Source organism: Erithacus rubecula, assembly GCF_903797595.1.
Source record: "Erithacus rubecula genome assembly, chromosome: 5".
Lineage (NCBI taxonomy): Eukaryota > Metazoa > Chordata > Aves > Passeriformes > Muscicapidae > Erithacus > Erithacus rubecula.
The window spans coordinates 62339816-62353416 of NC_136687.1; the positions used below are offsets into that span (position 1 = coordinate 62339816).

At 36.7% G+C, this 13601-nt stretch overlaps 1 protein-coding gene across 1 annotated transcript in view; it reads left to right on the top strand.

Annotated features, from left to right (window-relative positions):
- Window positions 1-12465, top strand: part of LOC306802683 (uncharacterized protein) — a gene marked incomplete at both ends in the record, with an annotated part of 70020 nt that extends 57555 nt beyond the window's left edge. The window contains one exon of the mRNA XM_079307180.1: window positions 12405-12465. Coding sequence (XP_079163306.1) covers window positions 12405-12465 — 61 coding nt within the window. The remainder of the gene's footprint in view (window positions 1-12404) is intronic.
- Window positions 12466-13601: the final 1136 nt, after the last annotated feature.

Below are 13601 nucleotides of genomic sequence, written 5' to 3' on the forward strand. Positions count from 1 at the left end.
CCAAGTCATGAATTTCATTTTTCATAGTTGATGTTCTACTTGTGTCTTCTTCCCTCTTTAAGATTACACAAACTCAAACGAGACTGGAATACTTCTCTATCAATATTTTGCAGTTTAGCATATAAAACAAGCCAAAACATTTCAGATGGCCTCTAGGATACTATCTAGCTGAATATAAGGAAACAAGTTTAGAGATTCAATATTATTGCATCCTATTTCCCAGTCATTTTTGAAACTATCAACATTTTTTTCCAGAAGTTTTTTCCAATTATCATCCTATGGTAGTTCAGAAATTCTAATGATTTGCACAGAAATAATTGGTAATGGGGCAAATGTTTTACATCCAAGTGTTGTTAGTGCAGTGGGCCAGGTGCACTGTCTGAAATAGCTCTGTTCTCACAGATATTGGTAAGGCATTTTTACTACCTTAATCACAATTAAATAATCTGATCTGTAATTAAAAAAAAAAAAAAAAAATCTAAATTTATTCCAAAACAGAATTCAAGAACTGAACTGCTTTAATGGGAAGGGAGAAGAAGGGGAAGCAAAAATATTCCCCAAAAGTCCCAGGTTTCATAGTTACTCCTTATGCCTCTGCCTAATTCTTTTCTGTTCTTTTCCTTCCTACATCATGGGAAAACTACAGACTTGGTACAACCCCTTTTTTAGTCCAGCCTGCTACATACCAGCCATTCAAGCCAGGTTGCTCCCAGAAATGGGAAGGCATAGTAAACAGCATTGTTGTTTCAAACTCGTTGATTATTATTTAAAGATAAGAAGATTCTAGACAACACCAAAAAGTAAATAACCATCATGCATAATTCCCTTTTCACTGCAAAAAGACAGGTAATCTCTGAAAAGCTTCTAAATGCAAATTTTGGTATTTCAGAATGTGTCAGCTCTTAAGGGCTGTTATTAAAGGAAACTGAAGTTTCATGTCATTTAAGTAAGCTCTCAAATTTCTGAAAAATGCATCAGCCTAAAAAAAGTGAAGCTTACAAAACTCCAGTTCACCACAAACACCAAAACATTGTGCAGTTGTGAGAACTTATCTATAAACTAAAAATCCAATTTTGTTTTTTGTTTGGTGATTCCCTATGAACTCTGTTTTATTGCACTGCAGGAAGGAGTTGGTGTCACAAGCCCTGAACCTCAGCTGACTGCAGCTGCAGATCTCTATTCTCCCATATAAAATCCAAATAAAATCTATGGAACATTTCAACACAGCTTTTGATTCAGATTTTTCCTTGGCCTGGATAATTCACATGGTGCATCATGTGTTACTTTTGTGAAGAACAAGTTCAAAGTCTTAAGTACTGAGTTCATAATATCATACTCTCCATTCACTCAGCTTAATTTAAGACTGCTAAGCCTGTCCTCTTGCTGGGTGTGGGAATATCCACAAACATCTAACCTGAGAGAGTAAATACCTCAGGAAAGTATTGTTTTCATCTTCTAATGTGTTCTACCTTTTAAAACTAAAGGGATACTCATGGAATGACAAATTTTCAAAGCAGCAGCAAGATCAAAATTTGTTGCTGGTATGGACATAATTATATATAAACCAGCTTTCAGCCCAGAAATTAGCCATGGGTGCATTTATACTTTAAAACAATGCAGCACATGAATTTTGGGTGATCCTTCTCACAAGTTTCACAAAACCACAGTTTCAAACTTAGTGGGAAGGTAATAAGATCTCCTTTCTGTTCTAATTTAACAGGAGGGAAAGAGATGAAATTAAGAGATGCATGATGATACCCAAAGTCTCCCTAAGGAAAAGCAAGTTATTTTGTTGCTGGGGCCACAGCAGCATGCCAAAAAGCATTTGTGAACTTGGATACCCTTCCTAAAACTGCAGCAGTGCACTTAATGAGCCATACTTCAGAGGTGCATAAAATTAGGACTGAGGTAGACTGCAGACCTAATAAATCTTTCATTAGAACTTGTTCAGGTATCACTTTCCCCAATGTCATACTGAAACTAAGACTGAGGAAAGGCCCACTGATTTCATGGAAGAGTCCCACTGCATTTCATAGTGACCCTACTGCTTGAGAGATGCTACCAAAGGCTTAGCTGAACCTCAGCTTTTGGCAACAGCCTGATAAGCATTGATATAGAATCATGAGTTTACCCTCCACAGTCAGGGATGCAGTATGTTCCTCAGGAACCCACAGGAATTAGCAACAAACATGCTTGCCAGGTAACTTCAAGGGTATTATCTTGGCATTTTTCACAATAACTAAATTCAGTGAAATGGAATGGGGTTCACTGAAAGAATTGGAAATTATGAAATTAGCAGTGTAGTGTTGATAGTACCTGAGACTTGCCTGACCCTAACTGAGCAGCAACAAAGGGTTTAACTAGAATCTAGTTTAGTGTGAATTTGTAAACAAAATTTATTGACAATAGAATAAGCCCCAAGACTACTCAAGACTCCTTCCACCTGCTGTCCCATCAACTCTTCCAACCAGTATAGGAACAACTGGTAGATGGCAGAAACCTGCCAAGGAACTATGGAACTGGTCTAGGAGTTTAAGACATACCACCAGATCTTGTTTTCTCACTTGAGAATGACCAACCATGAATCAAAGTTCCATAATTTTGAGTCATTAGAAAGACATTTCATTCCATCATCATTATTTACTGTGACTTGACAAATACAGTGAACTGTTAAGAATAATGGCATCTATTTTCTTCTAATTTTTCTAAGAAAGAAGGAAGAAATGTACATCCCTACTAAAGGGCATGTGTCATATCAAGGTATATGCTACACTTGAAAACCCAGAAGAGGACAAATAATTTCAAAGTGAGAGTTTTGGAAGGCATTAAAGGCCTTATTTTAGTATCTTCTATGCTACTCAGGTTCAAGTCATTTAATAAATTCAACAGCTTAAAGCTTAAACAATTAAAGTAAGGACACGTAGTAGGAAAAGACACATTAAAAGTAAAAGCCACAGTCAGATGTAACCATGTTAAAAAATAGAGAAATTGCAATGAGTCCTATGCTTAGGAGAGAGTATTGTGCAGTTAATGTAAGTAATGAACCTTTCATGTGAAATGATGTAGTGTCACAACTCATTTGCATCCCACTTAAAGTGTAATTAAGTTTCCCTGACAGCATGGCTTATGGCTGAAAGAACAGACCTGGCTGCTAAATTAATCCAGAATCCCTCTAGTTAAATAGCACTATGCAAAAGAAAACTTCACACACTTTCATTTAAAGTTCCCAAACTTACATTTAAAGTGGCATCATACAGAATTTCAGAGAATACGTTCAAAGACTTCAGGATACCCTCAGCCACACAGTTGATTTAAAAACAGGTGTGCTGAATCCACACCAAGGTTTAGTCCAAACCACACTGCACAAGACAATGCAGTAATGTGTCTAAATATGTTACCATTTTAGGGTTCTCTTGGAAGTGACCTACAACACTGCAAGAACTCCATTACCAGGACAGGGTTCTCAAATGCAGAGAGAGATGAAAAACACGGTGAGCAGGTGCTGAACTAAGTACAGCAAAATAGAGGACCATCAGTTGAGTCATTACCTGTAATAACACCAAAGTCTGATTTCTTGATAGAGTAACACCCAGCAACAATGAGCTCAATATTAAACAGGTTTTTGGTTCTAATTGAAAGCAGCCCAAATATTTACCACTCTTTTCAGCCACCTACAGAAATCATTCCCTAAGGCCAAGTTAATAAAAACATGATAGCAGTGAGGAGTGAGTGGCTTGTGGTCTGGAGAGTCTCAGAGGGGGCATTAAATTGCAGAGTACTATTCCTAAACCACAACAGGGAGTAATACTTTATGGTTTATGAATCAGTTTATTGATTTTCATCCTAAAGGTTCTATTTAGAGCAAAGATAGAATATATAATTGTGTAAAATCCATATGGATCTAAGAAAAATTAACTTATGACAATGCACCCTAAGTATGGACTGTCCAGAATAAACACTGTCATCCTATTTTCCATTATATTCCTACCTGCATATTACAAACAGTAAGGAATCTGTGCAGTCTCTCCATTGTTCTGAAAAGCTCATTAGAGAGAATTCCATTTTGGCCACTGGAAATAATCCAATTTCAGCAGTGTCACAAGATGACTCCCAAGAGCCACCCTGCAACACACTGCATGAAAATCTGCAAAGTCAAAATATCTATCAAAAAGGAACAGGTACACCATGGCTATAATTAAACTGGAGCTGTTATAAAGGTCTGAGTCCCTTCCAACAAGGGGAGAAGCTGTAGCAGCTTTTTTGACTACTGAAAAACAAAAATCATGTTTGGCAAAACAATCTGATGTTCTGGAAAATTATTTTACTCCATAGTTAAAGAAAGGGTAAGCTGGTAGCAGTTACTTTATACATACAGAAATGCTCAAAATTCTCACAAAAATCATGGTTTTAGAGATGGTAGAAACAAAACATGAACTACCACATCTCTGAATTGGAGAGATTAAGCTACAGCTTTTTAATATTAATACCATCACTACTTAGAAGATTGGGAAAAATAAATATTTTCCACTAAGGGTATGTTTTAGGAAAGCTCTTTGTGCCCAAGAAGAGAAGTTTAAAGCTCCACTTATCCCTCTGCAGTCAGAATTTATAACAATCAATGCAAAACACAAGAAGTATTCAAGTGTAGCCCCTTAGAACTTGAACATTTGCCTGACTGTGATTTTTCACCATGAGACAACACAATTTAATAAGCTGAGCTGGACCAGATATATATTTTCATAGTTTTAGTCATTACTTGACAGTAGGAACTGATTTACCTACATCCACAACATTAAGGAAGTTGGGTGCCAGATCTCTCCATTTTTTGACTTAACATTTTCAAATACACCAAATGGTAACTAGTGATGAAAACATGGAACAGGAAAACACTCTGCAAATAAATGCTGTGTGTTCCACGAAGAATTTCCACTTAAAAATTGAATTCTCTTAGATGCGATGAAACCAGAATTCAGTCTCTGGCTTTCACATGAAGCCACTTGGAAGTGATGTGTATTGGACACACATTTCAGGGCAGCAAAATTCGATTTTGCTGTAAATCAATGAGGTTTTAAGTTAGTGTAGCAACTAATTCTAAGAAGTTTATTGGCATTAACCAAACCAATATTGTAAAATAACAATTGTATAGCAATATCCTGTAACATTTAAAATGTGAATGCTATTATACTCCCACTAATCAGGTAGCTACACATCAAAACACCTTTTTTTTTTTTATTAAGCAGCATAAACATATTTTTTTGACTGAGACTGAGTAGGAAATAGTGTTCTAATAGAGTTAATCAGAGACCACCTAAGGTCCTTCAAGCAGCCAGAAAATTCTGACATACTATGGAATCACCAAGCCCTGGACCTTTGATGTCAAAGGGTTCCCCCATGTAAGGAATGGGGTTAAGTATATATTCTCTGCAAGTCGGTTGTAGGTACCTTCTGTATTTCCTTTAATTCCTTTTAATTGTATGCAAATAATCAACTTGCAAAAGATATTCTGTATTCTCATTGCAGATGACATTCCATTCTAGCTTAACTTGAAACACATTCAAGTGCAAAGGGAAAAAAACCAAAACAAAAACAAAAACAAAAAAAAAACAAAAAAAACTTACCTTGGCCTTAAAGCCCAGTCTTGCTTTATTGACAAAACCAAACTGCCTGCTCACAAATTAGGTCCCTGAATCAGTTTAATCTCTTCTTTAAGTATTGGACAAAATGGTTATATATTCTTCCACTCAAATAGTGTAGAATTCATTCTTCTTAGGTGGCAGATGCTTTCAATGAAAAAAATGAAAAACAGAATCACAGAATAATTTGAGTTGTGAGGGATCTTAGAGATCATCTTGTTCCAACACCTCTATCACAAACAGGTTGCTCAAAGCCCAATCCCACACAGCCTTGAACACTTCCAGGTCTGGGGCACCCAGAATTTCTTCGGGCAACCTATTCTAGTGCCTCACCACTTCTCACTGAAGAATTTCTTCTTTCCTTCCTTCCATTTAATCTAACTTTGCCCTGTCTGTATATAAACAGAGAAGTGCAGGCTTTCTATCAAAGCACTAAGTGGTACCATCAGTTTTCCAATTTTTAATTTCTATTTGAACTTTTCAAGGTGAAAACCAATACTTTTTCAATCAGACACTGATGCAAGGGTATAAATTAGTTTCTATGTATTAAACTTACAAAATAGTTTGTGTGGACATTTTGGGTCAAGACAGTCATTTCTAAACCACTACTACCCTGAAAGATAAGTGCTTTTAAATGTTTAATTCACTCTTACAGTGGACAATGCTGCTAAAGGGAATACCTTTTTCTTCTTCAGCTCTCAAATTCTCATTTAAAAAAAGGACCATCATGAAGTTGTCCAACCGTGTTGTCCAACCACAGACAAATATAAATCAAGATAAATCAGGAAGATTATTCTCTTCTTTAGCCTTGACTACTGCATGGATAGGTGTTACAATACCTGCAACAACACAAAGTGGTGGGTGACAAAGAATATTTATGTGCTTATAAGAGCAATGGGCTTCACTTCTATCCACTCCATGTGCTTGCACAGACACAAGACGCTGCAGACATGCATAGAAGCACCTCCACAGAATTAAAGGATACCAAAAAAATCCTTCAGATTATTTTAGATGAGATCAATTACTTTGTTGGAAAAGAAATTCTATTACTCTAAAAACATTAACTGAAAAGTCTGAGCTACTGCAAAAAACAGTGAGGTTGAACTTCCTGACAATAGGGGAAAATCAGCTCTGTACTTCTTAGAGCTTAAGTGTAAACTTGAATATAAAGAGGGACTCACAGAACAGTTTTCTGGTTTAGCAGATAACCTGAGCCAATTTACAAGGGGTAAAGAGGCATCCTGTTATTACTCAAAGAGCATCATTTCAGTGCTTAATTTTAGAACAGTAAAACAAACTAAATTAAATTTACAGGTTTTAGAAACCAGAAGGAAATAAAGATCACAGAGGTAAAGATGTTGAAAAGAACAACAGTCAATTTAAAAATCTCTCTGTACAGGAAAACATTAAGTGATATTAGAGAAATTTAAGTTTACCATTATAGTTCTCATTTATTTTTACATAATTAAAAAATTCACAGTTACTAGAATGCTAAGTTGTACTTGTTACTAATCACAAGATGATACAGATGATACCCAGCAAGTCTCAGAATTTGGCCCAAACCTGATTCAGTCTAAATGCTTGTAGACTTTAAATCCAATCAATATGCAAATTATTACAGCAAGGTAATTTTCTGGGAACAACAGAGCTGATTTAACAAAGCCAGAAAGGACATTTGAAATTACAATCTCATCATCTACCTTAGATTCTCTTTTGTGCCCCTTGCAAAATCTACTGTGACTTTTCTGTTTCAGTTTTCAAATTCAACTTGATTCCAGAGGGCTGTGTTGTGCAGGGGGCTCACTGCACCTTAGGGCCTGGCAGACCCAATCACAAGTATTAACATTGCAGATTGGGTAACAGGTGGCATCATTTGTTTTCTCAAAATTAGAGCTCTTCCAGTGTGCAATGGCTTTTAACACCCAGCCTTTCAGATCCACATATCACTTGAGACTCTGCCAACCTTTCACCAGGAGATATCAAAATAGCTTTCAATATCAGTGCTAATGGAGCTTAAGTAAATGTGATAATCCTCAGACTATCTTCTGCTTCAGAAAACCTGCTAAGATATCAAATGCACATAGAGGTACTGAAAGGTGACAATATGCACACAAGAAGAGAAAGTTTTCTTAAAAACAGAAACCCTCAACACAGTCCTGTTGTCTCCATTTGTGTGAAGCTTGTGATGGATACTCAGCAGAATCAGAGTCTGACAGCAATTACAAACTCTTCTAACAAGACCTGAGATTCTTAGGTGATTTCTAATGCATTAAAAGGGCTCAGGGAACATGGAACACAAATCCAATGGAAACCAGGCTTCACAAAGCAGCTTTTAATTAGGATGTTCTAATTAGATGCTGAAGAGACACACAATTATCCACAATTAATTCTACTCTTGATATGGCTTAGGGAACATCTCAGCTAAGCCAGAAAAGACAGAGGCAGTTTAGCACTAATTTTCAAACCTTAATCTTTGAAAAAGTAATGAAAAACATTCCTTGCTTTTTACACATTCACTAAAGTGTCTCCCACTACTGAAAACAAAAAACAACTCATCTTGCATAATACCTGCATTTTAAACAATCCAGTCTTTATGACCATAATTAGATTCATTACATCTGCTGAAAAACAAGACAATTAGTAGTTCTAATAAACTAGCCATTAACTTGTACTTAGAAATGACTAATTTTAACAGCAGCATATTTAATAGTTTAAAGGAATCATCACATTCGTCAATTAGGACTATCAATTTTTAATTAAATTATCTTTCCATAAGTAGAGGGAAAAAAAAACCACACACACACCAGATGTTGCATTAAGTTTATATGGAACAGAGAATTCTTCTGACTGAAATGCAATTTTTTAGGGCTGTTTTGGCTAAACCAACATTTGGAGGTGTAAATGTTGATGCATAAACTAAAGACAGGAGAGAAGTTGCACAGATCTTCAGACAAAGGTCTTCTCTCAGGTTTTTGTGGTCTTGCTAATCAGGAAAAAACAGATTTCATCAGAAAAAAAAAAAAAAACAGACATTGCTGAAAACTACAGAGGACTTTCAGAATACATTTATGAATCACAGAGGGAGAAGGTGTTGATAACCAAAGAGGTTATTTACTCAGCATATTGAATTACAGGGAGCACAAAGCAGTCAATCAGTGCATGTGATACAGAACCTGTGCAGTAGCCCTCATTTTAATAGATAAATTGCACATCTTATAAGCAAGACCATCAGGATTTAAAGCCCCTCAGGCATTGTAGACTCAGGAGGATGAAAGTAAAGACTTGGCACTGTGAAGCTAACACATGCAGAATGTGATTAGTCTTTCCTGTATCATTTACTAAACCTGCTAATTAATCTGGAGAGCCTCACACACGCATCAAATACACAGACTAACTGATATGGAAAGCAGTCCATTTACTTCTCTATTATACCTAAACAGGTGCAGAAATTTAAAAAAAAAAAATCCACTTCTCATTAGCTCATTCTTTTCCAATCCTAAATGTTAAATCTCAGTAAGTCTTGATACTTCAGGGGTGCAGCATATGGAAATGGAATCAGGTCTGAAAGATATTCCAGTATATATTTGAAAATTTCCCTTGTCTATAGCAACTCACTTTGTGACTTGAAAAATTCCACTGTGAGCTCACAAAGACATGTCAAGCCAAAAGCATTGGCAAGATAAAGAGTCTCCTTTTAGGCAACAGCCTGCACTTAAAATCTAAAACTATCTTTCATTCCAAAGACTTCACTAATGACCACCTCATTAATAATATCTGAACAGATAAAATATAGTCCCCCTTCCTACTCAAAGAACAATATTACTACAATCATCTGACAAAGCTTAATATATGAGAACCCTTCAAGGAAGGCTTGACTCTCTTCCCCTGTACATAGATTTTATCAACAATTTAAGAACACAAGATAGTCAGACCTATTTACAAATATAAGGAAATATGATTAACATTAGTTTGAACAGTAATTTGTGATATACAGGCTGGTAGCACTTTACCTTTTGTTTTCAGGACAAAAGAGCCTGCAGAGGGGATTGAAGGGATTCATCCAAGAACATAAAGCAGCATAGAAAAGCATTGTTGCATCAACTACTCAAGAGTTCAGAGGTGATCAAGTACTCTGCAGCCTCAGACATTTTATATTTAGTTTCTAGCCTATAACTATGATCCTACACTGCACTGAACATCTATCATGTTAACTTCACTGAAAGGGTGATCAGACAGGAACCAGAACTGTCTGCCCAGTTCATGAAACTGGAACAGGCTGTCCAGGAAAGTGGTGGAATCAGAACCATCCCTAGAAGTGCACACAAAATGTGTGAATGTGGCACCTGGGGACACAGGTTAGTGATGCACACAGCAGTGTTAGGTTAAACAGCTGGACTCAACCTTAGAAGTCTTTTCCAGCCTTAAAAATTCTATGATTTATGCTATACTCTTACTTAACTTTATAGAAAGGATAAAGACAATGGAATCTGTTACCAGCACGACTTGTGGAGATTTCCCATTCCCCCTTCATTTATGGTTCACACTTAGGCCACAAGAGCAAAGTCTGAGATTCCCAATTCCCTGAATTCTGGCAGCTTTCTTCTTCCACTTCTCACTACCTTTGCTCAGCAAGAGATTTTTGAGAACACCAGAAGAGAATTACAAAAAATTTCCTTTAGTTGGGTTTCCAACTACAAGAATAGCTGAAGTGCTTCCAGCCAACAATTTACCCAGCCCAGTGACCCTTTTACACAGGTAGAGGCCTAAAAAGGAGTAAGAAAGAGCATACACTTATTCTGTTACACTTCAAATTATTTTATGCTGAGAGGATTTCTTTAATCTGATTTTATATACTTTAAACCCATCACTTCATCTTTCTTCCATGTACCTTTTCCAGTCAGTCTCCCACTGAGTCCACAGAACCTTCTCAAGCACAGTGGCAGCACAGTGTTAAAGGAAAAATCACCTTGCTCTGCTCTGAGCATGGCAGAAAACAGCCACAGCCTTAACAGCAGGTGCTCCCAATCAAAGGACATTCCCCAGCACATCACCTGTCCCTGCCAGGCAGAAAGAACATCTCCCACTGAAAAAGTCAAACCCCAGCACTTCCACCTGCCAGGGGTGGATTCCCATTCTCAGCAGAAGCTGCAGAGAATTCACCTCTCCAGCTGTGCTCTTCTGAGGCTTCTGAAAAGCTGTTTCACAGAAATTACAAAAGACTCCTGACAATATGGACCTCTCACCAAGTCCCACCACTTCATTCTAGAAGTCATAACAATTTAAGAAGGTACAAGACCATAGTTTTATCTTCTGACATCATGAACTACCCCTTCCTCTGAAACCACTAGATATTTTGCCAAAATTAAAAAGATTTAAAGCAGACACTTGGCATAAGAAGTTACAGCCTATGCTGTTAACATTTAGCAAAGTAATATGCAATTTTAAAACAAGAACCAGTCCTTTAAAGTTCCTGACACAATTAAATATAAATGCCATGGCTTGTATAAGCTATAAAGCACTAAGAAAGTACCAGTTTCCAAACTGTTTCATTTGCTGAAGGAAGCAAACTCAGCAGTAAGAAGTGAACCAATTACTTTGCCTAGAATTAGAGATGAATAATTTTATGACAGCTACTACTGGCACCAAGATATAAATTTCATTGCCTGCAGAGACTAAGTTCAAGAGAACTAACTCAAGATTAAATTGGCAACAAATGTGCTCTACAGAGGGAATTTCTGTATTTTAAAAATGTAACATCTGAAAACTCCTTTCCCAACCCCACAAGAATCTGTTCTATATTCCAAGAAAGCCACTGGACTAGTCTGGCTGGGTTGGTTTTAAAACAGCAGGGAGGACACAGTAATTTAATTTTACTTCAGTAACGTTTACTTCAGTTATTCTAACAATATTCAGCCAGTTCTGGTCTATCACATTTAAAAATACATTTGTATTTGCAAATACACTACATAACTGGCAGAAAGTATTCCCACACATACTTCATGATAGTCTACAGCATAATTCCTGAAAATGAAACAGGCACATATTTTGATATGTTCCTAGCTGGTGCAGATACAAACAGTGGAAACCCTCCCACAGACCCCCTGCAGCCAAGGCTTTTACTTGTTTAGAAACATAATAATGAAAACAAGCAGCACCAAGCTTGGATAGAACTGAATTCTCCTGACAATACTAATTTCAACAGACAGGCAAGTGGATGGAAAAAGGCAGAACTGCAAAACAATTTATGGTAAGTGTTGGATTGATCTCACTGAGGCTGTTTGTATGAGCACGTGCACAGCTGTTAATACAACCTGTGCAAATAAATCAGGCTTAAAGCACTTCCTTGCACTTTTGCTGAAGCACTACTTAGAGACACTGCAGTAAACTAATGCACTCACCAAAAGCAAAAACAAAGGAATCACCAACTGAATAAATGCAGGTTAACTATCAAATTTCAGCAGCATTATTCTAAATGTATCATAATTAAATGTAAGGAATTCTACTTTAGAGACTGCTCTGGTATCAGGAAAGAATACTTTTAAATTTTATGTGCAGCAAATTATGCACTGTGCCATTCACACTTCCAAAGGATTTTTAGATGGTGAGAATTTAAAACACAGCAAAACATTCTGTGCTGTGCCTTTCAGACACACAAACCAGCCTGGAAAACAGTAACTGCAAGCAATATAGTGCTTAACATCACAGTTAGCAGTAGCTTATCATGGTGCTGGGCAGTACAAATACTTATTCACTCATGTATCTAATAATTAGAACAGATAATGTACTACCTTTAGCAGCCATAGCGTCAAAATATATATATAGCCCTGAGTGAAATTAGAGCTTCCCAGCTCTAATATCTGAGCTGGCATATTAAAAAAAAAAAAATTAAAAGTATACAAAGACATGAGCAAAACTTTACTTCTACTAAGAGCTTTTGCATCCAAAAAAAAAAAAAAAAAAAACCAAAAAACCAAAAACCCACTGTGCAAGAACACTACATAAAATATTAGGTGCTACACCTGACAGGCTAAGTTACTCCAGCTTTGTATTTAAGGTACAAATCACTTCTACCAGTAACACACAGTATCATTCAAGTTCTCAATACAATTTTTTTTTGCATTGTTGTATTGAAGGAAAATAATTTTCCGTCCTTCTTAAGCCACTGTTTTCATGCTGTTTCATCAAGCTTCATTTCAGCTTGTTCAAACCACCTCAAGCCTTACCCTTGAAGCAGCGCACCACCTCTCACAAATCAAGCTGCATTAAAAGAAATAAAATCCTGCTGAATTCAAAATAGCCTTTTTAGTAAATCTGCCAGAGACTATCCAAGATATTTGCAAAAAAAATAAGATCCAGAGTAACATTTAAATCATTTGAACATCACAAAACTACTCTTACACTACAGACTGACTGACACCTCGTGAAATTTATCTTCAGTTGATTTTGTTTCAAAAGTTATTTTTTTAAAATAGCCCTGCAGGCAAGCAAACATTAGAGCTGCAACTACAGAGCATGACAAGTGATTCTTACAACAAAGATATCTCAAATAAACCAAAACAAGCCACCATCAGCTTGACTGCAATATCCTTTCTAAAATCAAGGATACAGCAAGAAGGAATGGATCTGGTTAAGGATAACTGGGCTGGCAGCACCAAGGCACAGTTTAGACAACCTTCTTCTCCCACCTAGTGGCAAGAAGCATAAAGAACAAGGACTTTGGCAGTGCAAACATAAGAAGTTTTCAAACACCAACTCTAAAGAGATTCACAGACACCACCAGGAGGATTGAGCCATGTACAATTCTGGTTCTCATGTTTAAGTTCACAAATAATGAACATACTATCACTATCATGCAGAACAGAGCTTGTTTTGGCATTTTCCTCCTATAATAAACTTAAAAATAAAATAAAATAGACATTTCAGGAAAGACAGGCTATAACTGGCCTCCACTACTTAAGAGTTCAGACA